The sequence below is a fragment of the Balaenoptera acutorostrata genome, chromosome 11, assembly GCF_949987535.1.
Source record: "Balaenoptera acutorostrata chromosome 11, mBalAcu1.1, whole genome shotgun sequence".
Lineage (NCBI taxonomy): Eukaryota > Metazoa > Chordata > Mammalia > Artiodactyla > Balaenopteridae > Balaenoptera > Balaenoptera acutorostrata.
The window spans coordinates 79,734,074-79,758,680 of record NC_080074.1 but is presented as its reverse complement, the minus strand read 5'-3'; the positions used below and the strand labels follow the sequence as shown (position 1 = coordinate 79,758,680).

The window sequence follows — 24,607 nt, the reverse complement described above, 5'->3', positions numbered from 1 at the left end:
TATTAATGAGATTTTGCATCTGTTCTTCTTAGTCTTTGAAATTCAGCGTGTATTTTGCACTGACAGCACATCTCAATCTGAACTAGCCATATTGCAAGTGCCCAATAGCCAGATTTGGCTGGTAGCTACTGTATTGGACAGTGCAGTTCTAGACCTTCTCACTTACCAATGGTTTTAACTGGATATAATTTCTGCACAGAAATCTAATCATTAACATCTAATTTTAAAATAAGATTTAAGGTGACACATGTTTAGGTTTTCTTTTAAAATGAAACATTGGACCAAATGTTTGCTATTACAAATTGATTCTGCTTTGTCTCTGGTAGCAATATTCTTTTAAATATTATAGATACATATTAAATATTTGTATACCTTTCTCTATACATCTCCTTTATTTGTTTACTAGGTCTCCTTGCCAGTATAAGAATTTAATTCCTATTGTTTAGATATCCTAGGAAACCATATTTCTTAAATATTCTTAAAATAATAAAACAACTTAATGTTTTTTTTTAATTGGTGTAATCAAGCTTGTAAAAATTCTATGTTATTTATTCAAAGCAGGGAGCGGAGCACCTGGAAAATGTTTACAATTCATCCTGCCAATTTTAAATGGCAGAGTTTAATGACACCATATATAGACCGAAAACACATCAGACTCTTCCAAGGTGGGTTCTGTGTGTTTTCCCATTTCCAGGATAAAAGAAAAGATAAAGACAATACTAAGTAAACCATTCCACGGTACAGATTGGAGCCACTCCATAAATAATGCAATGATTAATGGAACATTTAATGACCACGGTTCTATCAGCATCTTTTTTTTGTTTTATCTTTGGGTTTGTCTTCTACTCCCTCCTCTGTCAGGTATACTATCCAGAACTTGCATTTTCTTAAAAGATTTCATATTCAAAACCTGAGCATTGTAAGCACAATAGACTATGATAAAATGATGGAATTATTTAATTACTGAGGGATCAACATGAAAACCAACACTGCAGAAGTAATGTGCTTATTAAATTAGATTATATTTTCAATCCATGTTGACTCTTTTAATATAACTATGTCATATAACTCTTTTAGTATAACTATGCTTTAAAGTCTTTTAAGTTTTATTAAAATTTTAATAAACCCATGGAAATTAAAATTTTTAAATTAAAATCCTCAAGGAAAAAAACTACAATCTTTCTCTAATATATCCATTAAGTGAAAGAAAATATACTTATTTGATGTTCCTAATTGTTACATATTTAGGGCAAAAGTGATCACATCATGCTTGTGTCCACCAGAGTCCACCCATGTGGTGAAGAGAGAGGCCTCCAGAAGGGGGTTGAGTCTGGAGGGATGATGGGGAGGCACAGGTGGGCTGAGACACACAGAAGGTGCAGAACGTTGCAGGCAATAACAACCTTCCTCCCTTGACCCTGCCCAAATGATACTTCTGGCTCACTAAAAAGTATTGAAAGGCAGGTAGAAAACTCGAAAGAGTCAGGCACCTAGATCATAGCTTCTGATTCAGACTCACTGAAGTGACCAACCTCTGCCACCATAAGACAAACTAGTCCGAACACTGAATTTTAAAATTGCACGTTATCTCACCATCTTCTACCTGTTCATGCTCCCCACCCTCAAGTCAGGGAACAGCCTTTATTCCACCAAACTGCAGTCAATTACTTACCTACAGCACTTAACCCTTAGTTTCTTTGGTATCCTTTGTGCCAGGGAGTAAGGTGCTACAACCGTCTGCCGTTGGCATGGCCCTGCCTTCAGATCCCAAAGCCTCCCCATGCAAAGAAGAGGTTTAGTACTCTGTTGTGATGGGCAGCTGGGGGCTCTCCCTCATTGTATTCCAGGGGAAATGGCCATCAGCTATGCTATGCTCCTCACACTATTTAATCCAACTTGCTGGCACTAGTCTGTTGAATTCTACTGTTTGTCCTCACTGTAACTACATAACGACCTCTATTATAAAAATGCTCTGATTATAAGCATTCCCTGGGATGTTATATTCAAACTGCAGCTTTCAAAGGGACGTCTTTTATCTACAAGGAATACTAAGAAAAACATAATTTAAAAAGCCACAGTAGATACCTGGGGAAGCCAATCTTGAGGTTAACAACTGTAGGCTCTCCTCTGCATTTATAAGGACATGTGGACAGCTATAGTGAAGGAATACTGAAGGAGCTCTCTCAACTCTGAGTCTCTCTGATTCAACGAATACAAATTATTCTCTCCATGACTGGGACTGGAGTTCACTGTGTACAATCCATGTTTCTAAATACACTTGTAAGTAAATATATTAAAATATCTCAGCACCGTATAGTATAGTTTCCATCAAGAAAAAGTAAAATTCCCATTATCTAATAAACAGAGCAAACTTTTTTTTGGACAATTTAAAGTGTCTATGTGTTATAAACTGACTATACAAGTCAGGAAAGAGCAGAGTCCCACAATTCACGCTGAATTCTTGCAGTGTGCTAATACTTTGCTTTCCTTCCCCAAACCGATGAGGTTCAATTTCTAAAAGTATACCTATATCATTACATTGGATATGGGAGCCACTGATTTAATTGAGAAATGCTGCTCTGGTACCCATCAACATGGCAGCCAACCAGACTCTTCTGAGGCATATTAACAGTTTGGGGGTGGCCTTTGTACACGCTAAACCTGGCTTCAGTGGCTCTCCTGAGCTGTTAGCGAGTTGGGCAGGGTCTGAAGGAGCAGCCAAGTTCTGGCTGGGAGCATGGTGCCAATGATGAGTAATTCTGATGCTCACAGAAAGCCTACGCTTGCTACTTCCTATTCCTTTGTTTTAAATTATGTAGTGAAAATGTAGTTCCTTACACTTATACCTAGACTACTTAAAGTGACCTAGGCGTTGAACCTATACAGCTAATCAACCAGAAGGATTCACAGTGCACTGTACTCATTACACAGCAATGAAGCATCCTGCCACCCTCTTGTTTTCTTCTTGCACAGCTGTGTGTCCCTTCTTCCACACATCCTTCTCTTTAGTCATCTGTTGATGCTTGTTTGATTTTTTTGGCTGTTTCCCAGTGTATTATGCCTGAAAGGTATGACAGGGAAAAAAAAAGCAAGACTCAAAATGGCTGACTTTATTGCTTTCTATTGTTTACTAAAAAAGTAAAGTCATAAAGATGTCATATAACTATTAATTTCATTGTCACCTCTCAGCCAAAAAAAAAAGTCATTGATATACTCTCCATATCACAAATTTAAAGTTTTTGTGAACTGTATATGTAAAAGCCAAGTTTGTTTTGGCTATGTTCATTACTGGACTCTGGAGATTTTCTCCCTCCCTCCCTCCCTCCCTTCCTTCCTTCCTTCCTTTATGGTTTTTTTTTTTTTTTTTTTGGTGTATACATTATTTTTATGTCAGTTTAGTGTGTCCAGTTCACAAATCAAGTCTCCTTTTTGGCGACTGCTTCTTGAGCTGGGCCTCTCAACATGACCGCAGTTGTCAGTGAATATTCTCGAGAGTTGGACTAGATTCGATTGTTACTCTTAAAATAATTATTTACAAGAAACTAATATAACTTCAAATATTTGCATTTATATGATTTAAAATTTTATATGAAAATATATACATTTACTTTGCAAGATAATGATTTAGAGCAGGACAGTCATTTTAATTAAACCTGCTTTTGGTGGATATAAAATTCGTACTTTTTTTAGTTGAAGAAGATATACTTTCCTCATGTTAAGGACTTTTTTGCTGCTCTGATGCTGTCCATCAACTACATTTTTGCTCTAAACTGAACCTTACCTCCCAATTCTTCATTGCACTTAAGATTTTGTCTTATTAGCAATGGAAAATCAGTCTATGATCAGTTTGGGTCATAAGAACTGAAATTAGAAATTTAGAGTAGGAAGAGGTACCCTATATGGATGCTGCTTAGTTCATGTTAAATACCTATTTCTGGCTTTCCAGGCAGTCCCAGCTCCACCTCTATTCATAGGATCCTGTAAAAACAAAAAACAAACAAACAAAGAACAACAAAAAAAGTATACTAGAGTCATTTACTCTGAATAGGTATTTATGGAATAAGCCATTATGACAGTAGAATCAGTTAAACATACATTTTTTTCTCTTTTTATGCACTACTTGACATCAAAAGCAAAAAGAGGTAAGTTGGCTATAAACCTGAGTGAACCTTATTTTCTTTAATAGATTTATCTCTGAAGAGCTTTGCTTCAATTAAATTTCTACAAATCAAATACTTTTACATTAGGAAGCTTGTTATTGTAAATCTTTATTCTTTTCTTTGAGAACTGAACAAGCACCTTCTGTAAACTTGTATTTTAAAAATATTTAATATTTAAATATATTGCTTTTCCTTTAACCAAGTTATACATATGGTTTAATTTTCTTGTGAGGAATTTTGGTTTAGTTTTGGGGTTTCTGAGTTGTCCCCCCTCCCCAAAATATGGATTACATGTTATAAGTATTTCTTCTTTTCTTAAAAAAAAAAAAAGCCAAGAAACAACTGACATTGGTGATAGTCTATAATTTTCAGATCCATCGCTTTACAGAAGAGGATACCCTGAACCTCTCAGAATATTTTCTAGTTTTGATTATTTTTGAAATGACTATATATATATATATATATATATATATATATATATATATATATAAAATAAGCAAATCAAACACATTTCACTGAGTGGTGTCTCAAATATTTTTATTGTTTGGGATGTATTTTCACTTGATCTTTTTAGCAGGTTCTTGTTTGTAGTTTAACTTATTTCTCTTTCGTTTCTTTTTGATGATGAATTAATTCTGACATTCAAAGGTATAGCTGGTCTTCATCTAATACATGCTATTATTGACATTGTTTAATGAGAACAGACCATCATACCATCCTGAGTTAACTTTGTGCCAGCTGACATTGTTCTTGGGAAGGTCATTTCAGAACAAAACGTTATTTTCTAAAAAGTACTTAATTGGTGTAAGAATCTGGCAACAAAATGTACTTTTACCTCTTGGTGCCACTGTATTTAATTACCCTCTTCCCCTGTATCTTCCATGTCTTCCTACATAGGCTGTTAATTACACACATGCTCATGGTTTAATTGTAAGTTGTCCAGAAGCAGAAAGTTGACGATACTGCAGGATATTTTTATATTTCTCTTTTGCAAGGTTTGAAATAAACATAGATTTTTTAATATTGTTTTGTTTTATTAGCTAGTCATATGATATTCCTCAGGACAACAAATGGAAAGCTGGGTGAAAGTTTTTGTCTAATCTATAATCACTGAAAAGTCTAAAAATGCTCCTGCTCCTTAGCAAGACATGCTCTGATTCTACATTGTTGAAGACAGTTTTAATGCTTGTCCCCAAAGTATGATAAACTATGCACAGTTGTCATTTATATGAAGGCAGAGCCAGATGTTTTTAAAGATTTGTCACCAAGTCATATTTTTGCATTGTCTATACTGAAATTTTTTTATGTGTTTCAACAATTCTGTCTGCATCGTTCCCTGGAAATTTTTAATGAATAATGATTGTCTCTGACTATAAAGGGTATAAATAAATAATGGGATTTGCTGTGTTAAACACTGATGTAAAGTAAAGTCTGAAGTGTCTGGTGACATAAATTAGCAGATTACACCCCCGAGTAGCTGGAAATTGTTACTGTCTTATCTGTGGGTACTTTCAGAGAAACTCATGTGATATGTTTGTCAGAAAGGGATGAGATAGCCAACTCTATGTGTTTGATTATAAAATGCTAAAAGTTTTTCACAGCTATCCATTTTTACTAGTGCCAATGTACCATTAAATTCATCTTTACGTTTTTGAAAATATTTCAGCTTTTCCTAACTACTGTTTATATTCATGGAAATGTTTCTATCTCATTATTTTTCTGTATATAATGTTCCTATCTTAAAATTTTTCTTATTTTTTTCTTAAATTCTCTACTGTATATGTCTGTTTTTTCAGTTTATGTGTATAGGCATCCATAGGACTACTTAAGTGTTCAAGTTATTACTGCGAGGAGAATGTATTTTGATGCTTCTTTCCATTAACTTTTCTGTTAATTCACTAACACACTATTAGTCATTTTGTAGATTTAGTGAGGAATAATTTAGTATTGATGTTATTTGGCATATTTTAAATAATGGCAATTATAACTATTTTCAAGATTTATACATCAAAGTCTTAAAATTATTGAAGAATAATCAATTACCTGATATCACTAAATTAGCTTTAAAATCTTTATCAGAGAGTATTTTCTCTTTCTTATTCCTTTTGTTAGGAAGATATTGTTATGATGACAGGAATGTCTAAATTGTACTCTTTCTTCCTCAAGTGGATCCATCACACAATGATATTAATAATGTAACTAATAAACAAGTCTAATGATCCTTTAGGGAAGGCAAAGTCAGTATATTAGCAGGTTTTTTTGTATCACATGCAAATTTCTGAAGGAAGCTACTGTGGGGAAACAAAGAATTATAAGGCAGTGTCCTCTCTGCTGTCAACTGCATAGCACGACTGAGGAATTTAGATACACTGCAAGGGATGCAGTGGTCAAAAGCTGTGTACAAGAAATGCTGAAGGAGATGAGATAAGTGCTAACCGAGTTTAGGGGAAGCAGACACTTCCTTCTTGGGTGGTCAGGAGTAAAGACTGAAACTTGTTAGTTCTGAATACTCCAAGAGAAGAGAAAAGCATTTTAGATGAACATAATAATAGGAGCAAAGATTTGTTGAAATGATCTTATTATATGGTCTATTTGGTCTTTTTAATTTATTGTTGCTAATGGCAAGGACTTTGTTTCTTGAAGCTGAAAATCTCATGGTCATCTTGACTCCTCCCTTTAGCACTCATGTCTTATCAATGACCAGTTCCTGTTCATGGATGTGAAAGAGGATGCTTTCACAAGCATCCTCTCACCTGATCTGCAAGATTTATATTTAATGTCCTCACTTAACAGAAAAGCTGAGACTCAGAATGGTGAAGTCACTTCTTCAATGTCACTCAGCTACTGGTTGGTGGAGCAGGGATCTAAATATTAAGATCTCTCTGATGGACATAAATCTTATGCTGACATGGAGGAAAGTTGAAGAGCACAGAAGAGAGAGAATAGAGAATAATGACGAAGGCAAAGAGACCATAAAAAAATTGCTGCAGAAGCATCGTAGGCAAGTGGAAGGAAATTGTGATGTACCCATTATCCAGTCCCATGAATTATTGTGTAAAACCCTCACTTAAGACCTGAGTGTGCGCATAAGTATGTCAGTAATTAATTGTGGAGAGCACCTTTGTGCTATTATCCACAAATATTCAGAATTCCTGAGTTGGGAAACAAAAAAATGTTATGCAATTTTTCTGTCTCCACCTCAGTGCATAGTACATAAAAATGTATATTTTCTACTAACGTAATTACTCAAATTTCACATTCTATTGTCAATTTGGTTTTTTCCAAGACTGATTTGACTACTTTAACTTCACTCTAAAATGATTTTTACCAAAAAGAAAATCTGCTGAAATTCGAGTACAGATTTTCAGTTAGAATTCGTGCTTCTGTATTCCTTTTCCAGTGGGTTTCCTTACATTAAAACATATTTATTTATTTCAACCCTTGGCCTGCTTAGAGTTGAGAAGAATCAAGGTCATGATTATCACATTCTCTGACTTGAGAGAGAAAATAAAAGGAAGAGGAAGTTAATATGGTAGATGACAGAATAGAATCTAAAAGATGCATCAGGTAGGAAGAGGTGAAACATATTAGCGATTAACATAACGTTAAAAGTATATAAAATATTGCATTGAAATTCCAGACACCGTAAGTATAGGATGGAGGAAACATGACTTGACAGCACCGCCTTTAAACAAAGTAAGCCCATATGAGAGAGCAGTGTGATGTGGCTGCCTGAAAATGCCACGCAGGCTTCTGCTCTTTTAATAGAATCAGGATGTCTCAGCTGAGCAGGACTCTGCCACCCCTGTCCAACTGTCACATCTTATCACTCATGGTTTCCTCTCTGAGCACCTCATTTTTAGAAGGTTGTACACAAACTGGAGCATGGTCAGAGAGCAAAGATGAGGGTGTGGGAGGTTGAAATCTTGTCCTGTGAGGAAGAACTTGGATTATTTGGCCTGAGGAAAACTCGGGGCGACAGAAATCGTTTTCATGGGAAAATGTGAAGCACTTGATGGAGTTTATGGTCATGAAGGAAGGAAATGTGGTATGGAAAATAAGACATCACGAAATGGTTAGGATGCATGAGTTCTCAAGTCAGGAAAACCAGGGGCTGGGGCGCAGGCCATTCTGTAGAAGACTGTTGGCCACAAAGAGCTGCTGCTCTGCCCCCCTCGGAACATCTGGGCACCAAGGAAGCCACCCCTGCAACAGTACACTGTCCTCATCAATTCCCTCCACTGCCATCTGAGCCATGTGTGGAGCCAAAAACATAGACGTGTTCCCGGCTCCCCCCTCATGAGGCTCTCCCTCCCATCCCAATCAGTCACCCGGGGGCCCATGGAGTCACTAAGGCACTGACTTTTAGAAAATTGGTTAGTTTTCTAAATTGCATCAAAAAGTTTAAAAATAGTAGACGCCTGAGGGAAAACCATATGACAAGACTTTCTCTTCCTGCCAATGAAATTCATTAATTTCAGCCACCTCTTTATAGAAACTGGATATTATCCCCATTCCTGCACCTTTTATCTTGCTTTGTGTTTTTGAGGTGACTAGTTGCCTTCAAATTACGGTCAACTGTCTGATGAAGTTCTTATGTTTCTTTGACAATATGTGTCTGATATTTTCTAGAGGTAGCTGGCGTCAATTCGAGAGACAAACAGGGTAGTGAGTAGAAAATAGGCCTTAGCGTCGGAAAAGTTTAACTTTAAATCTTTGCTCTGCCACTTCTTAGCTGGTGATCATGTATTCACTTAATCAATGAATGTTTGCGGAGACTGTACTGTGATGCCAAGTTCTGTATTTGTTTTTGTTGGGAGAGGTCATGAAAAATGTCAAAGAAAAAAATAGTCTCAGAATACATGAGATATTAATATAGTCCCATAGATCAAAAATACTTATTTTCCTCATGATAGGAATAGTGCAAATAACAACTCCAGAGTGTTGCTGAGACTTAAAACTAATATGAAGTTCCTAGGAGAAATTACATCATGTTGATTCACCAAATAATTTCCTTCCTTCTTTCTCCCCTTTTCTACCTTCCTTTCTACTGGAGGTCTTTGTTTAGGGAGGAATGTCAAATAAGTTCCTGTGTATACCAGGACATATAGATGTGTTAAACAATAATACCCCTTATTCACCTCTGCCCTTGAGGCACTAACAATCTCTTGAGTTCCGTGACATTTCTCAGGCCTATGACCTTATAATATAAATGTACAGTGTTATCTAATTCAGTTCTGAGCATTTCAAGTAAATACTTTAATTTTATAAAATATTTTATTATTATTAGTGGAGGCCATAAAGAGTTTATAGTTACTAAGAAGTTCTTTTGCTATTTGCTCATTTGTTTTCTAGGTGTACAACCTAGATGTCACAACCTCCAGGAAGCATTTCCTGACTACTTAGATTAGTGAATTGTTTCTGCTCTGAGATCCCTACATTTCCCTATCATGGGAAGCATTGCAGTGAAGTGTCTTAAAATCTAATTCAGCCCTTGGATCATACATTCCTGGATTCAAATTCCAGCTCCACCTCTTAGTGAGCTTTGGCAAGTTACTTAACCTAGGTCCCCCTTTCCTCATTCACAAATAGGGATTAATAAAGCAAGGTTAAAGGAGAGCACGCATAGTAAGTGCCTGCCCAGTGCCTGGCACATGGTAAGCAATGAATGAGTGCTCAGTGCTCCCACCACCACATCTCATCATCATCACCATCACCATCATCATCGCCATGACACTTTGTTTGTTGAATATGCTTGTCTTTCTCAATTGACCAGGGATCATGTCTTCTGTTTTCCTTTTATCTCTACCACCTAACACAGTTTTAGACACATAATTGGAGTTTAGTAACTTGCTTGCTGAATGGTTGAAACAAATTCTGGTGGCCCCAGATGACAGCAGTGGCTTCTGGTGTTCTGAGATGCCTCCTCCTTAAGTCACATACTTCTCATCTTTTATGCCCTCAAAAGCAATGAGATGAGGCCTAGTTCCTTCAAGAATGAGTCTGCCAGAGTAGATCCTACAAAGAACAGGTAAGATCATGTAAAGCCCACAGCATCTCATAGCTGGAAGGGACTTTCTCAATCTCTCAACCCACCCCTTTCATTTTACAAAGTACATGCTAAATACACATGGGTTAGCCAAGTCCATGACTGGAAGACTGTTGACCACAGAAGAGGAATTTAGAAGACAATTGAGTCAGAGCGATTAGCTATTTTTCAAATTTCCTTTTTTTTACTCTTTCACCATCTTATCTATGGAATTTGTTTTTATTATTTAAGGATAACACTTAGCTAAGTACTTATAAATAATAAATGCAAAGTAAAATAATAATTAACCAGAGGTGATATAACTTCTAAAGAGGAAAAAACTGATATTCACTACAATGTAAGAAATATCCACCACATATTAAACACTTCATTAAGAGAGTGCATTGTGGTCCTGCTCACCTGTTTTCTAAATTTCATCACAAAGCATATTTCAAACGAACAATACTCTGTGAGTGCAATTTGGTCCTGCTCACCTGTTTTCTAAATTTCATCACAAAGCATATTTCAAATGAACAATAATCTGTGACTGCATTAGCAAAAAGAAAAAGAAAACCTAATGTGAGAGATGGAAAAGAATTTAGACCATTTAAAAACTCTAATTACTCTAATTCTGGGGCTTGCCATTCCACAGAGGTCAAAACTTTGCTATAGAACAGCTTTATTTATACCTTCCTGGCAATAGGAAAGACAGGCCAGATTCCCAAGCGTTCACATTCATTTGCATTCATTGCATTTACTCAAATATAACAGAAGAGGGCAGCACACATCTGGTTAACTTAAACATGTCTGGTGGCCACATCAAAATAGTTGTCTAAATTTGTCCAACAATTCCTAAATTATCCCTTAGCACAGCTGTTGAAAAAGGTGAAAAGAGCATAAAGGACTTCATCCTTTAAGACTCCTGAGTTTCTACGAAAGGGAATCATTGAGCTAATCAAGCTGCAAAATGGAAAAACAAAGACTTAAAGAAAAAATAGAAAGAATTCCCCAAAGCTAAGAAAATGGAAATATTTTTTACATTTGAAAGACTTTTACTGAGTATGATAATCTGAACACCAGCTACTCAACGAATCAGATCTTGTTCCTATTAAAAAACAATAATTAATAAGTTACTCTGCAACAAAGACCACCTTATAAAAGGGTCTCTGTCTTCAGTGATGTTCTCTTGAATGAACTTAAATCAAGCCTATCTTATATTCTACTTTGCATCACAGACAACTTTAGTGTGTTTGCAATGTCTTATACAAAAGCATGAGCAATTTTCATGAATTTTGGTATTCTGGAGTTATACAAGCAGGTTTTGTTACAATAGAGAATATGTTGGCTTTAGAACAAGTGATGCTTAGATTCAAGCCTTTGAACGTAAATTTCAGTAGAGGCTCATTAATTCGACTTTAAATCCAGAATTTGTGATAATTTGGCTTAAATATTACCTATATAACATATAGGGAAAGAGGTTTGCTAAGCAAATACATAGTCTAAGCGGTTAGCAAGAGGAAATGCTGCAATTATTTAAGAATAATTGAATTTTTAATTCTAATTTTAACTTTTTTGCAAAATCTTTTTTGCAGAAATATAATGTATGCATTTCTAACTAACTTCGCAGGTGATCCTAGTACATCAGCCTGATACCAGTAAACAGACTGCTCTTTGATTATTTCAGAACACCCAGCACATGGTCTTTCTTGGAGTAGATGAGTAACATAACTAACTGATCAGCTAAAGCCTGAACTTTTACTAGCTAGTGCTTTGTCAACCTAGTGTGAGCTATATTGTATGACTTTAAAATGACAAAAATAAAAGTAGATTTCCCATTCAGGTTAGCTTTCTCTGTCAGTCCCAGTTACTGACAATTTAATATATATAAAATAAACATTCTAAGATTTTTAACAATTCTTGCTTTTGATAAATAAAACCTATTTTCAGAAAACTGTAAAGATGATTTCCTTCTCTAATATTCTCTGTTGATCATGGAAAAGTTTGTATTGCATGCTTTTCTCAATGTACCTATGGGATTGACAATATGCCGGTGTGTCTGACAACGCATACCATTTTGGAATAACAAATCTAACTGCTGAGCAAGTAATTACCATCATGTTCAGGTTCAGAACTTGAAGATCTTTCATTATGTTAATAGATCCTTTATTTTTAGATGTAGTCAAATACCAAATATGAATGGCCACGTATGTCCTAAGGTACTTGAGAACTCTCAGGACTAATTTTGTGTCACTAATTTTTAAATACTGTATTTAATTAAGAAAAAAGCCTTGTCTTTTCTATTGGCATCATTCAGGGGGAAAAAAAAAAGCTTAATCCAGATGTTTCTGTGTGAATGCACATTCCTCACTAAATCTCTCAGGCAGCTGCTTAAGTTACTGTTACTAACACGTTGCTCTGTTGTCTCTTCGTATACGTGTCTAATTTATCAGTTTCTTATAGATTGTCAGCAGCCTGCTGCCTCCGTACCGCCACAGCGCTCACAACTAGCCGGGGGGCAAGACTGCCCGACTCTCAGGTAAATTCAGATGTCCTCACTCTTCCCACCCAGTTGCACATCAGTTCCATAGACCCCCAAGCTCTCCTTTCCCACATCATGACTACCTACACATAATTATACTTGCCACATTTTATTTCAAATATGGGCTACGCAGACACACACTGGACTCCTGAAGTCCACACGTGCCACTGAAAATGCAAGAGCGCGAGAGTTCATTTTACTGGCCACTGGCAAGTAGCCTAAGGCGGCGTTCAGCTCCCCTGTGTGGGTAAATACTTGGTTAGTCCAGTGTTTCATTACCGTCCAAAATATAAAACCTGGAATTGCTTGTCTTTTGTCCTTAGAATATATTTCCCAGGCAAACAATTAGGAAGGATATAAAGCATATCTGATGTCTGTTCCAAGACAACTTTATGAAAGTGTTTCTGTTTTCTGTCCACTCAGTACCCTCAATGAAACTGAAATTGAAAGGTGGAGAAAACCTTGTAATTGGCATTCAAAAAAGAATATTTGCAGTGATAGTGCCTTTTATGTAAGATTAACTGAAGAATTTTAAAGGCAGGTCTACATACTCCCTGGATGCTAAACTGGAGAGTCTGCTAAACAATTTCTTTTCCAATGAAAGCTTTGCAAATCCATTATGAACTTACTTTTATGGTAAATTCCACGGGCGAACTTCCACACATCATCAGAGCACCCCATCAGTACCTAATCATTTTCTTGAAATCCTTCATCTCCAGTTATTTGGCCTCTGATGGTGTCTAGTTTTTATAGTCTGGTTGTGGCTGTTATAGCCTGCTTGTTGTTCTCTCCTTATTTTAATATACCTGTTGCTCTTCTCCCAGGGCAAGGCTTCTGTTGAGTAAGGGCAGGCCCAGACATACTTCCATGTATGTCTGAGGAGTAGATGTCAGTAGCAGGCTGCATGTGGTCATGGGTTAGAGCTGAGAGCTGGGGAGCCGCAAGTGCTCCCTGGAAACACAGCAGCAGCCAAAGCCCCAGTGATGACTTGGTCTCTGAGGTGGTTGTGCAGCCAGCTATTTAAGTGGGACATCAAGTGAGCAGGAGAAGTTATGTGATTAAATAGGCCCCAAGCCAGTGTCTTCCAACTGATGTCTCAGCCTGCTGTTCCCATCACTTCCAGCAACAGGTTTTTACTTCAGGAAAGTTCTTCATTAACATACAAATGCCATTAGTAATTTCAGTCATTAAGTAACTGAATATAATTATAAATGTTCAAACCCATTTCAGTGGGATTCTACGTGTGTAATGCAGAAGAACGTGGGCTCTTAACCTACAGTCTGTTCTCCACAAAGTGCCCCCACCCCACCCAGGGCCTGGGGCAGTGCCAGGCGCCCAACAAGTTCAGGGAGTGAATGAGCTCTTGAGTCACATTACTGGGTTTGAATCGCGCCTCTGACCCCTACTAACTGCGTAATCTTGGAAAGTTGCTTTCGCTGGCTAAGATTTCGTTTCCTTACTTGTAAAGTGAAAAAGAGAATGGCTACTGGGAGGATTCAGCAAGACACAGGGCTGGGCCACAGTGTGCTCTCAATAGCTGTTACTACCACTAACCGTTCTTAGTACTTAACCATTCCTTAAGACAGAAATCTGCTGTCTCTCATAACCTCTCTAATTTGCTTGGGCAAAGAGTAGAGAAGGCTACTGTATTAAGTGTTTCAATTAGATAAGAAATGGAAAGGCTAATGAGGAATCTTTTTAAGTTTAATTTATTTCACCTTGCTTTTTTTTTTTTGAGAACCAGTTTGACTAAATTATTAGAACTTATTATGATTAAATGATTATGATTATTATGATTAAATTATTTGACTAGAACTTATCAAATACAGTATTTACATTCAAGAAGTGATTCCTCAATCTGTAAACCAAAAATATGCTTCTGTCACATAATATACACAGTGCAATTGTATTTTATGCAAATTAAAAATAGTAACACTATAATATGAAATATTTATAATCTATCACTTTAAGAAATCTGAAATAATAAAAAAAATTTTAATTATCATGAGACGACACAATGTGTTGGGCCGAGCTATAACCCATGTTTAAGCTGTTACTACACACTTCAGCTGGTCAAACAGAAATGCTTGCCTTCCTTTATCAAGAAGAGTATTGAACTCCATGGGTCTTCAAACACTTACGCCTCTTGTACGATGTGACCACCCTGTGCTACTTGCCGTAACTTATGCTGAATAACATGTTTAGTCCCCTAAAAAGAAACTCATTCTAAATCATGCAGATTTAACGGAAAGAAACTCCGTTAAGTCTGTGGGAAAGTCTATCTGCTGCTCTATTCCCCGGGCCATCTGACTCTTTCTGGAGGGTGGAGGAAGAATCCTGCCATGCAGTATTTTCTTAGTCCTTGTGTTGAACCTTTAGCTCTCCCATGTTTACCTACCACATTTTAAAATAGATAGGAAAAGTCATTTTTATCACTGATTGTCCTAACTAGTGCAGAAGAGCATATCTCCATTTAAACTAAATTTATAGCAGTTCAAAGAGTTTGGGAAGTAAGGGTGACCCCAAGCAGAGAAGTATTGTACATAATTATGATTCTGTATTTAAACTCAAGAGATATACATAACATACCAAAGATAAAAATTGTTTAATGCTCATTTTTAATGACTTGAATAATAGTGTTAGGTTTTTTTAAATTATGATTAAATTAATAAATAACAATAATAAACCTTGAATAGCTTTCTCACATAACACTCCGGGCAGAAATTATTCTATGGTACTGAGTTTCAAAGTATAAAGGAAAAAAGCAGAGTTTTAGAAAAATGCCAATCTTTTTCAATTAAAAAAAAAATCCCCATAGTGTGATTTTCCCCCTATTAGTCACATTTTAAGAGGTCTGAACCCAAATCTGTTTTGTAGTATTACTTTAGGAAATTCAATGATTTTACGTCCTTATTCTCCAATACTTCTCAGCAAGATGTTGATGAGCCTGAGCATCTCTGTGTTCATTTAAACTGGAGGCTCTCGGAAGTGGTCATTTTGGAAGTCTGCATTATATACTTGCTCTTCTGTCATATTTACACTACCAAGCTAAAGCAGGTAGGGGGAACCCTTAGAGCAGATCAGACTTCCACAGGCAAATCAGTTCTCCTATTGAATCTACCAGAGAACTGTAGAATCCTCTAAAGCCTTGGTCCAGCATGTCCGTGTCCCCAGGAACTTCTTTGAAATGCAGATTCTCAGGTCCCACCCCAGACCTATTGAATCAGAATCACTCCCTGTGATTGCTATGCAGTCATTAAAGTTCGAAAAGAACTGATCTAAAGAAATCTTGCAACTAACCCAGAGACCTAGGGGAATGAAACTGCGTGAAGAAATTGAAAAGAGTGATTGCTGGGGAGGCGTTCACATACTATTTCCCCAGTGCATTTCATTTTTCTTTTTGGGGGCATTTTTTTTTGAAAATCTGCAGTTGTCTTGGCATGCTTTAGATTTAAGCCATTTTCTGTGCAAAAGTCCTGTGAAAAGAATGTGTCTGTTGAACCCTTACAACTGTGTCTAGCCCCTTGTAAATGCATTTCTGGCTGACATGCTTGTTTCTCATTTGCAGTCCTGACATAGCTCTGCCCGATGAGCAGCCACATTCCAGCTCGCAGTGCGCCCCTCTCCACTGTCTCTCCAAGCCTCCTTACCCCTAGTCTTCATCTCCCGTGGACGAATACCTGGGGTGAACGTTTTGTAGCCACACACAGGATACTGCCCAAGATCCAGCGGGTGTTTTCTTCTCGGTGGTTAGATGTTTGATTGAATTAATGGCCATCATTTTGGAAGATGAGAGGAAGTTGGGAAGAATAACACAAAGCACAGACTCTGGTGTGATAAAACACTTTATGGTTTCTCTAAGTCACAGATAAACTTCTGCAATCAAATGGCTACAGTTCAGTTAAATCAAAATAAACGAAACAGGAAATATGTATCTCAGATGGCTGGCTTTACCTCGATAGCTTAAGAGAGACCTCAGACAATGTAAAATACATATATTGTAAAATCATCTTTCCTTACACTTCAAATTCATCTATAGAAGTTGATTCTAATTTTTTGGTCATTGATATTTACTTTGTACTTTACTTGCCACATGATTTACGTCTATAAAAATCATTTCTATGAGAGGTGAACTTCATTTATTTTAAAATACACATAATTTACTCAATTAAGTATGATTTTAATTTAGTCTGAAATCTGGAATTGGCCAGACTGTGGTCATTTTTCTTGCACAAAATGATAAATGAGGTGCATCGGAATGTTAACAATAACTGTATTTTGCTGCTACACTGATATTGTTTATGCACTTACTTTCTAATCGGTAGCTCATTGTCTGCTGGTTTTTTTGTTTTTTTGTTTTTTTTTAACTAGAATTCTTCACTGGACATTATTAAGTAAATCTTAAAAAGACACTATGTTATGATTCATTGACATATTCAACTTTTGATGGCATCTTTAAGTTTTTTAAAATTGCAGACAAGTAGATGCACTGGTGCTGCTCCTTTGTGTGTGTACATGTGTGTGTGATAATGTTAAAGAAGGCTAAATAACGTGAAGGGAAAAAAATGGTGTGTTTATTTAATGACCAGAATTTTTTTACTTCTCCCCAATTCAGGGTCTACTATGAGTATTTCTTGTTACAAGATATCAAGTATAAATGGGAAAATATATGCATATGTAGATGTAAGTTAGCCTTTGGTTAATTAATTTACCCAGAAAATGTTCAAATTTTGATTAAAATTGTATGTTTTGTTGTTGTTAGGTTTTTTTCATAATGCATCTTCCTTGCCAAAAAAAACAACAGGTAATAAACCTTAGCTCACTGTCTACTTTTGACAAACACTCAGGTGCCTATAATCATTATGTTATATTGAGATAATACATGTTCCTAGTTAATTTACAGATTCTGCTGAGTAACTTTTATGACTTAATTTAAGGCAGTGGATTTTCACAGCAAAATTTATTTTGCACATAATCTGACAAACAAGGAAAACAGCTAACTGAGCTGACAGGTCTAACACTCTTGGGCTCCTTATATCAAGTGCTGCCCACACACCTGCTCCTATCCCTCATTCCTTGTCTAGTCAGGTAGCCTTAACTTGTTTAAAACCATACCGGTTTGACCTTTTCGTGTAATGATATCTGTAACTTCTCTTTAAAACAAAAACAATCCTCACTGTTAACTCAAAAGGTAGTTAACAATGCAGGGCTCTAACAATGGCGATCCAGTAGGAGCCACTCAGCTTACTTAGTGGAAGTGGCCCATCAAAGGTGGTAGCCAGTGGGTAAGTCATAAAGCACAGAGCAGGAGCTCTCATCAGTCGTACACCTATTAAGTAGTGGTCACTGTTACCAAAACAACCAAGGGATTTTGAATTCCTCATATGAGTGCTATTTTCAACAGTGTCATTTATTATGCAACTTGCAGTAGTTGGAAATCTTCACCAAAAAAGGGATTCAGGTTAAAATACGGAAAAAGAAACAAAACAAATCTTCATAAAGCCCTGATCATGGCAACCTAACCTTCTGCTCTTTCCACTTGCATTGCCTTGCTATTCCTAAACATTTTCTTTATTTTATCGGTGTTGTATCTGCCTGGTACCAGTCTTAGTGAGACTGTGTGGATTTTATTAGAGTTCAGTTAAAGGAAGCTCCCCCACCCCCTTCCCTGCTTTTTCTTTTTCAAGCATCATGTGTTTGGACCTGAGAAGTGGCATAGCTGCTAAGTTGACTTTTAATAAAAACTGTGCCTGAGGGAAAATATGCCTTTTTTAAAAAGTACCTCAGAACATTTTCCTATATTGCCTCATCAGTTTCATTGGTGGTGCAGGGAATTCAGCAGTGAGCATTGTCTGTGTGTAACTATAGGGCATTTGTGCTCTCTTGCGCTGTATTTGTGACCAGCTGAAAAGCTGGGTCATAGACAAAACACTTATTTCTTCCAATAAAAAGTTTATCATTAAGTCTATTATGTATTAGTTTTATTTCAGTTCATTATATTAACAGAGTGGGAAATGCTTGTTTTGAAATAGTAATTCTATAAAAATGTTAATTTTAGCAAACTTTGCCAAAAAGATATAGAAACTTGGAAATAAATTTCTAATTTTCAGCACAAAACTAGATTGTAGTCCCTAAGCAGTAAGAGAGAGTTCCATGTATTTATACTGTGGCTTCACTTAGTATAGTTTAAACTGAGCCATATCTATATTTATTTATAGGCATTTAAAATGGACAAATAGGTGTAGCATTGATAAAAATCAGTACCTGTAAAGAAACATCAGGATTTAAAAGGAAACTGGAAAACTGAAGAAATAGTGAATAAAAAAGAATAAACCTCAATAAGACTAGTTGAAGACAGCCTTGGGGAAGAAAAACCAACTATAGAAGTATAATGACAATACTGGCTAATTATTGCAAACACAGTGGGCAAAGATTAAAGATAACTAGCAAGACTTTAAAAAGTAAGCACAATTACCATACTGAAAAGAATAGGATGCAGAAATGCTTTACTACTGAGGATTTTTCTTAGTTAAAAAAATAAAATATTTAAAATAAAAAGGAGCAATAAATTGCCTTTGGTCTGGGTGCACAGGGGCATACAGGACCCAGAATTAATCTTTCCAATCAACTCATGATTCATCATATCCCTTTTTCATATCCAATTCTGTTTCAATAAGAGGAATTTGGAGAACTTGGTGAAAATAGAAAGTTATTAAATAATTAAGAAAAGATCTATTTATAAAGATTATACTTTAGCCTAGGGAAGAAGAGGTACAATAGTGATCATCAAGAAAAGTTAAAAAAGGATAGGTACCAGCTATGGCTACCGTTACTAAGACTAGAATGAAAAAAACAAAGTCTTCAGTCTGAAGGATTTATATTAACTCTTGGAAGGAGATTTTTAACAGTGGGAAATTAATCATCAAAATTGATAATCATAAGGAAGATTTGTTTTTTAAGAATTAAATATTACTGGTTTTCTAGTAAGGATTAAGTTATGTGGCAAGAAATATTATGATAATGTATTATAATTCTGGGATTCCATAATTCTATGGTTCTTTTATTTAAAATTTAAAAATACATTAAAGTTATACTGGTTAGTCATAAAATATTTTATCCCTTGAAAATAGGATAGCAATCTTAATTTTTCCAAGATATTTGGTAAAAAACAAAACAGGGTTGTCAGTATTATTTTTCCTTCCAGCTATATTTCATAGTATCTTTAAAGTTGTCCAGAATGTAGTAATTTTACCATAAAAAGCCTCAATTGTTAGAGTCTAAAAAACCAAACGTCCTCAGGAATACTTCAGAAATAGGTATGCAATCCCTCAGGGGGGCAAATGCCTCTCAAATTTTATCTTTTCTTAAAAGGATCTTCAATCTACAATATTTGCTTTTTCCATGCTTGAAAAATTTTCCTGTACAGATAGTCTTTCTGTTTCAAACAAGCATGAAACACCAGTCAAATTAATTAACTATGAATGTGGACATTTCCTGATATTCTGTTTTAAATAAAATCCTTACAATTATCAATTGGAAATTACAAAATATGAAAAGGAAGAAATGAAATATATTTTCTACTGAGTTAAGAATGGCAAATTTAATGTGTAACTGTTATAATCAATCAGCCAAAAGACATAATCTGTATCTCAGAAAGACACATCATGGGAAACTGATGGATTTCCACCAAGGAGCTGTGCTGGTTCAACCCATGATGCCACAAATGTGTTAATATTGTAGATATAAAGTAGGACTAGATTCAAAAGGAAGTCTTAGGATAAAGTTCATAATTTAAAAAATTTACCCTGTATGTTTTTTGTTTGTTTATAAACCAGAGTGATTTTAAATAGCCCTTATATTTAAGATTTCAAAAAATTTACAAGAATATGTTTTCATTAAATAGGATATAATTCTTCAAAAAGCTGTTAAATTGAAGATGTGATAGATAACATGATCAGTACTGATATTGACAAGCAATTTTTATTTTAAAATCACTTCCTGTGGATGTACAAGACCAATCTAGCTCCCGAGTGACCTTTTCCATTGTTTGTAATAATGCCCCCAGATGAGTTGTATCTGTAATTTAATTCATCTTTATTTAAATGACAGGTTAACTGCCACAGTCCTTGATACATTGCATTTGTATCCTGATCCTATTATGTTTACATCTGAAAGATTTCATCTAGACATCTCTTTTGTCCTTCTTACTCAAAGAATAACTTAAACAGATATTTAGTATTAAGATATGTTCCCTAATCAAGGATTTTCCAGAAATAATATTCTACTTATGAAGAAGAGCAGCAATTAACTGCCTTTAGTGTAAGGGTGTGAGTGCATAAAAGTATGCCGTGTAAAATGTTTGCATGAGATATTTCACATCATGTAAGCTTTCCCATATTCATAATATGAACACTATAGAAGTCTTATTTCTCTTGTGATCTCTCCATTAGGAATGTAAGGAGATTCTTTCCTATATTTGGTCTCCTTTCCGTATTGAAATGCATGGCTCTAATCCCTGGTGTATTTTCATCCCTTTCCTCTGGAGTTATTTGAAATTTGCCCTATTTAAACTGAAGCCTGGATAAACTGCTGAGCCAGATTATTTCTGTGATTGGAGTTTAATTGCTATAGAACATTGGTTGAGAACACGTTTTTATTTTAACTTCTTTTTCTTTCAACATTATTCTGTTATGGTTCTCTAATGAAAACACTGAGAAGTAAATCTGATGCTTTCTAGTGTGACTGTTTTTCTTTTTAAAAAGTCATTTTAAAACAAAGATCAGAGAACTATAAAGAGAAATGGCATCATTTTGTTGACAAATCATTATTCAGTGATAATGGAGATACAGAATGAATCATTTTGTTGTTTGAGTTCAAAGATATGATTGTGCACCAAATCTTAGAGGAAGTAAATGATTTTAACTTTATTGTCACAAAGTTTCTAGCTCAATGGTTTGACTGTTAGTCAATTAAACAATTCTTTGAAAATATTTTATGACATTTTTGTAATCTACTCAGTGTTTTTATTTGCATGATTATGCATATGTGATGAACCCATACATAATTCTAGCATTGTATTTCTTTCCAGTATTAACACTTGTGTAATGTGTGGCCAACCCTGATTTGTACACTGTATGATTATTGTTGTAATGATCCTGCTATTCCTACATTTAATTGCAATTTTGTTATTATGCCTTTTAGTGTTAAATGATGTGAAGTGTTTCCACCTAATGATAATACCATACGAAAACTTGACTAAAAGACTGACCTAAGAAACTCTTTGTTGCTAATTATTTTTTTAAATCCAGATTTCATAGGAAACTTGTTCTTGAAGACAAATGCCTTTATTTTAAATCCAAAAAATTATTTTATGAATTTATTTTTGCTTGTCCTTTTAAACTTTTTTGTTGACAATCCTAAGTGTATGTCTCATGGGAGAATCCATAAAATATGTGCTTGTATTTGTATTTGATCATGCACTCAAAGGTTGGAAAAGACACTACAGTGCTAAGAAAATAACTGAGGCCAATACATCAATTCTTTTATCTTGGTTTATGTTACCAACTGCATATGGTGTAATGCATAACTCTTTCCAGTAAATAAACTGGTTATCTTTCATTCATTTCATCTGTGGTACTATTTTATCAGTTTGAGCAGTGTGTCTGTATTTTATGTTGATTTGCACTTACAAAAAAAGGAAAAAGTTATGAATTTCTATGATTTATATATTTACTCGAAGTGAACGCTTATTCAAACTAAAAACTGAATGCTTCGCTTTGCATTTCTACACAATCTTATTAAGAAATGTGTGTCAACTTTGCCCATTTTCTCCATTTATCATCACTCCTACTTGTAATCTTTTCTAAAAGGTTGTTTTGGCAGGAGGATACGCTTAGCTGAATTAGATTAGAAAATGTACCAACATGAAGGAAATGCCTGTTCTTAAAAAAAGGAAACAGTATTTTAATGAAAGAAGAATGAAGCTTGTATGCTTTATTTTGGGAGACAATGCTTTGTCCTCTTTCATATGAAGAAACATCAGAGTCTCAAACCTGAGGAAAGTTAATTGACTAGCCACCCCCTTCAGATATGTGCTGTGGCAAATGGGCTGCTTTGGGAGCCACCTGCTTTGACCTAGCTTTATTTCTGGAGGCAGGGAGAGTCAGAATATGGACTTAACGTGAGGTTCCAAGGAGTTGAAACCTCTAATGCAATCCTTGTTTTAATGAATTCTATTAACCCACCATGGGCACTGCAACGGTCCCAGCTAAAGTTGCCTGCTTACCTGTTGAATAAATACAACACTAGAAATAATAGTGTAAACTTCCCTAAAAATTTTTTTTGTCTCTGAAAGCTATTGTTTTTCTTTGATATTATAAGTGTATTTGATCCTTGATCTTCTCATATACAATAAAGCTGATAGCCTGCTATATTCAAAAGCTAAAACAACTGGATCAGCCTCGAGGAGCATCAAGGTCTCTCGTCTCATCCTACATTTTGTGGGCAACTGGGATAGCACTATACAAAGAGCAATGTGGAGGTTTCCTGCAACTCCACTGAGGATAAGAGGCCAGAATTGATGGGATCTCATGGAAGACGTTTTCTTAGTTTTTGGTTATACACACATTGACTAGCACATTGTAGGAAATCAGTGCAATTCCTTGGCTCCTTGCCATCTAACTTTTCTCATAACACATGTGGAATTGAGTGTATGGAACCTAATGTCACCTACTATAATATGAGCAGGCACTAAATGCCAACTCACTGGGGGAAATGGTCTTTAAATGAAGTGAATGGCTATTCCTACCATTCTTTCCTTGTCAATCTAAAAACTATATCTCTAATGTTGTATTTGAAGGAGCCTTAATGTGTACAGTGGAATAATCTGACTGAGTCCCTTCTTAAACATTTTATGAATCAACTATCACTTAAATACCTTAAGAAGAAACTCAGGATAATTCATCTACAACATAACTGTCAAGGAAGATAAATATCACTGTAAAAAAATATTGCCGGTGTCAAAAGTAAACAAAATTTATAATGTAATTTAAATGTAAAAAACAATATAAACAAATCATAACTATAGTGACATCCTGTTAAATAGTAAAGAAATGTTATAACTGTCTACATAATTTGTGAGACCCAGTGCAAAATTAAAATGCAGATCTCCTTGTTCAAAAATTATTAAGAATTTCAAGACAGTGACAGCAGACATTAAACTAACAGGGTGTTCTAGGCACAGGGCCCTGTGTGACTGCAGAAGTCCACATGTCCATGAAGCCAGCCTTTTCCCAGAATATGCTGAAATAATGATTCAGAACTGCAATACAATGTAGCTATCCAGAACCTGGGCTTTATTTTTAACAGAATGGATTTTCCAGTTTCTGTGCTTGGAAGAAAAAATAATGTGCTTTTGTTCTGGGAAAAAAAATTAATGCTATTACCTCAAAGAGTTATAAATCAATCTTGCAATACTCCCATATTCCAACACAGTCATACTTTTCAACTCAAAACTTCTGAACTCTCACATACGTACCAAGTTGTACAGAGATTATAAAAATCATTAAAAGAAATCTTCAAAATGTCAGCAGTAGACATTTTAATTAATGTATATTAAAGTAAAACTAATTTAAGAACCCTACTGATACCTTCATAATTTGACTTCCTTTGAAGTTATAAATTATTAATAATGTCAGTCAAATGTCACAGGAATAGTCACCTCATTTAAAAGATCTATTAGCCCAAGATTAATAAGTGATTCATATCAACTTTTCTTCTAAATAAATCAAAGGGGAAAAATTATTTACCTCATGAAGCCTATTGAAACTGAAAATAAGCTACCCTATATGTAAGAAAGGGAGAAAATAAAATATATGTAAT

General features: G+C 35.4%; 1 protein-coding gene across 3 annotated transcripts in view; it reads left to right on the top strand.

Annotated features, from left to right (window-relative positions):
- Positions 1-22,349, top strand: part of BICD1 (BICD cargo adaptor 1) — a 220,966-nt gene extending 198,617 nt beyond the window's left edge. The window contains exons 9-10 of one of the 3 annotated variants that reach the window (XM_057557152.1): positions 12,649-12,724; positions 16,296-22,349. In XM_057557152.1, coding sequence (XP_057413135.1) covers positions 12,649-12,724; positions 16,296-16,383 — 164 coding nt within the window. In that variant the 3' untranslated portion in view covers positions 16,384-22,349. The remainder of the gene's footprint in view (positions 1-12,648; positions 12,725-16,295) is intronic. The other 2 variants (XM_007175669.3, XM_057557150.1) reach the window with 2 other exon arrangements.
- The last annotated feature ends 2,258 nt before the right edge of the window (positions 22,350-24,607 follow it).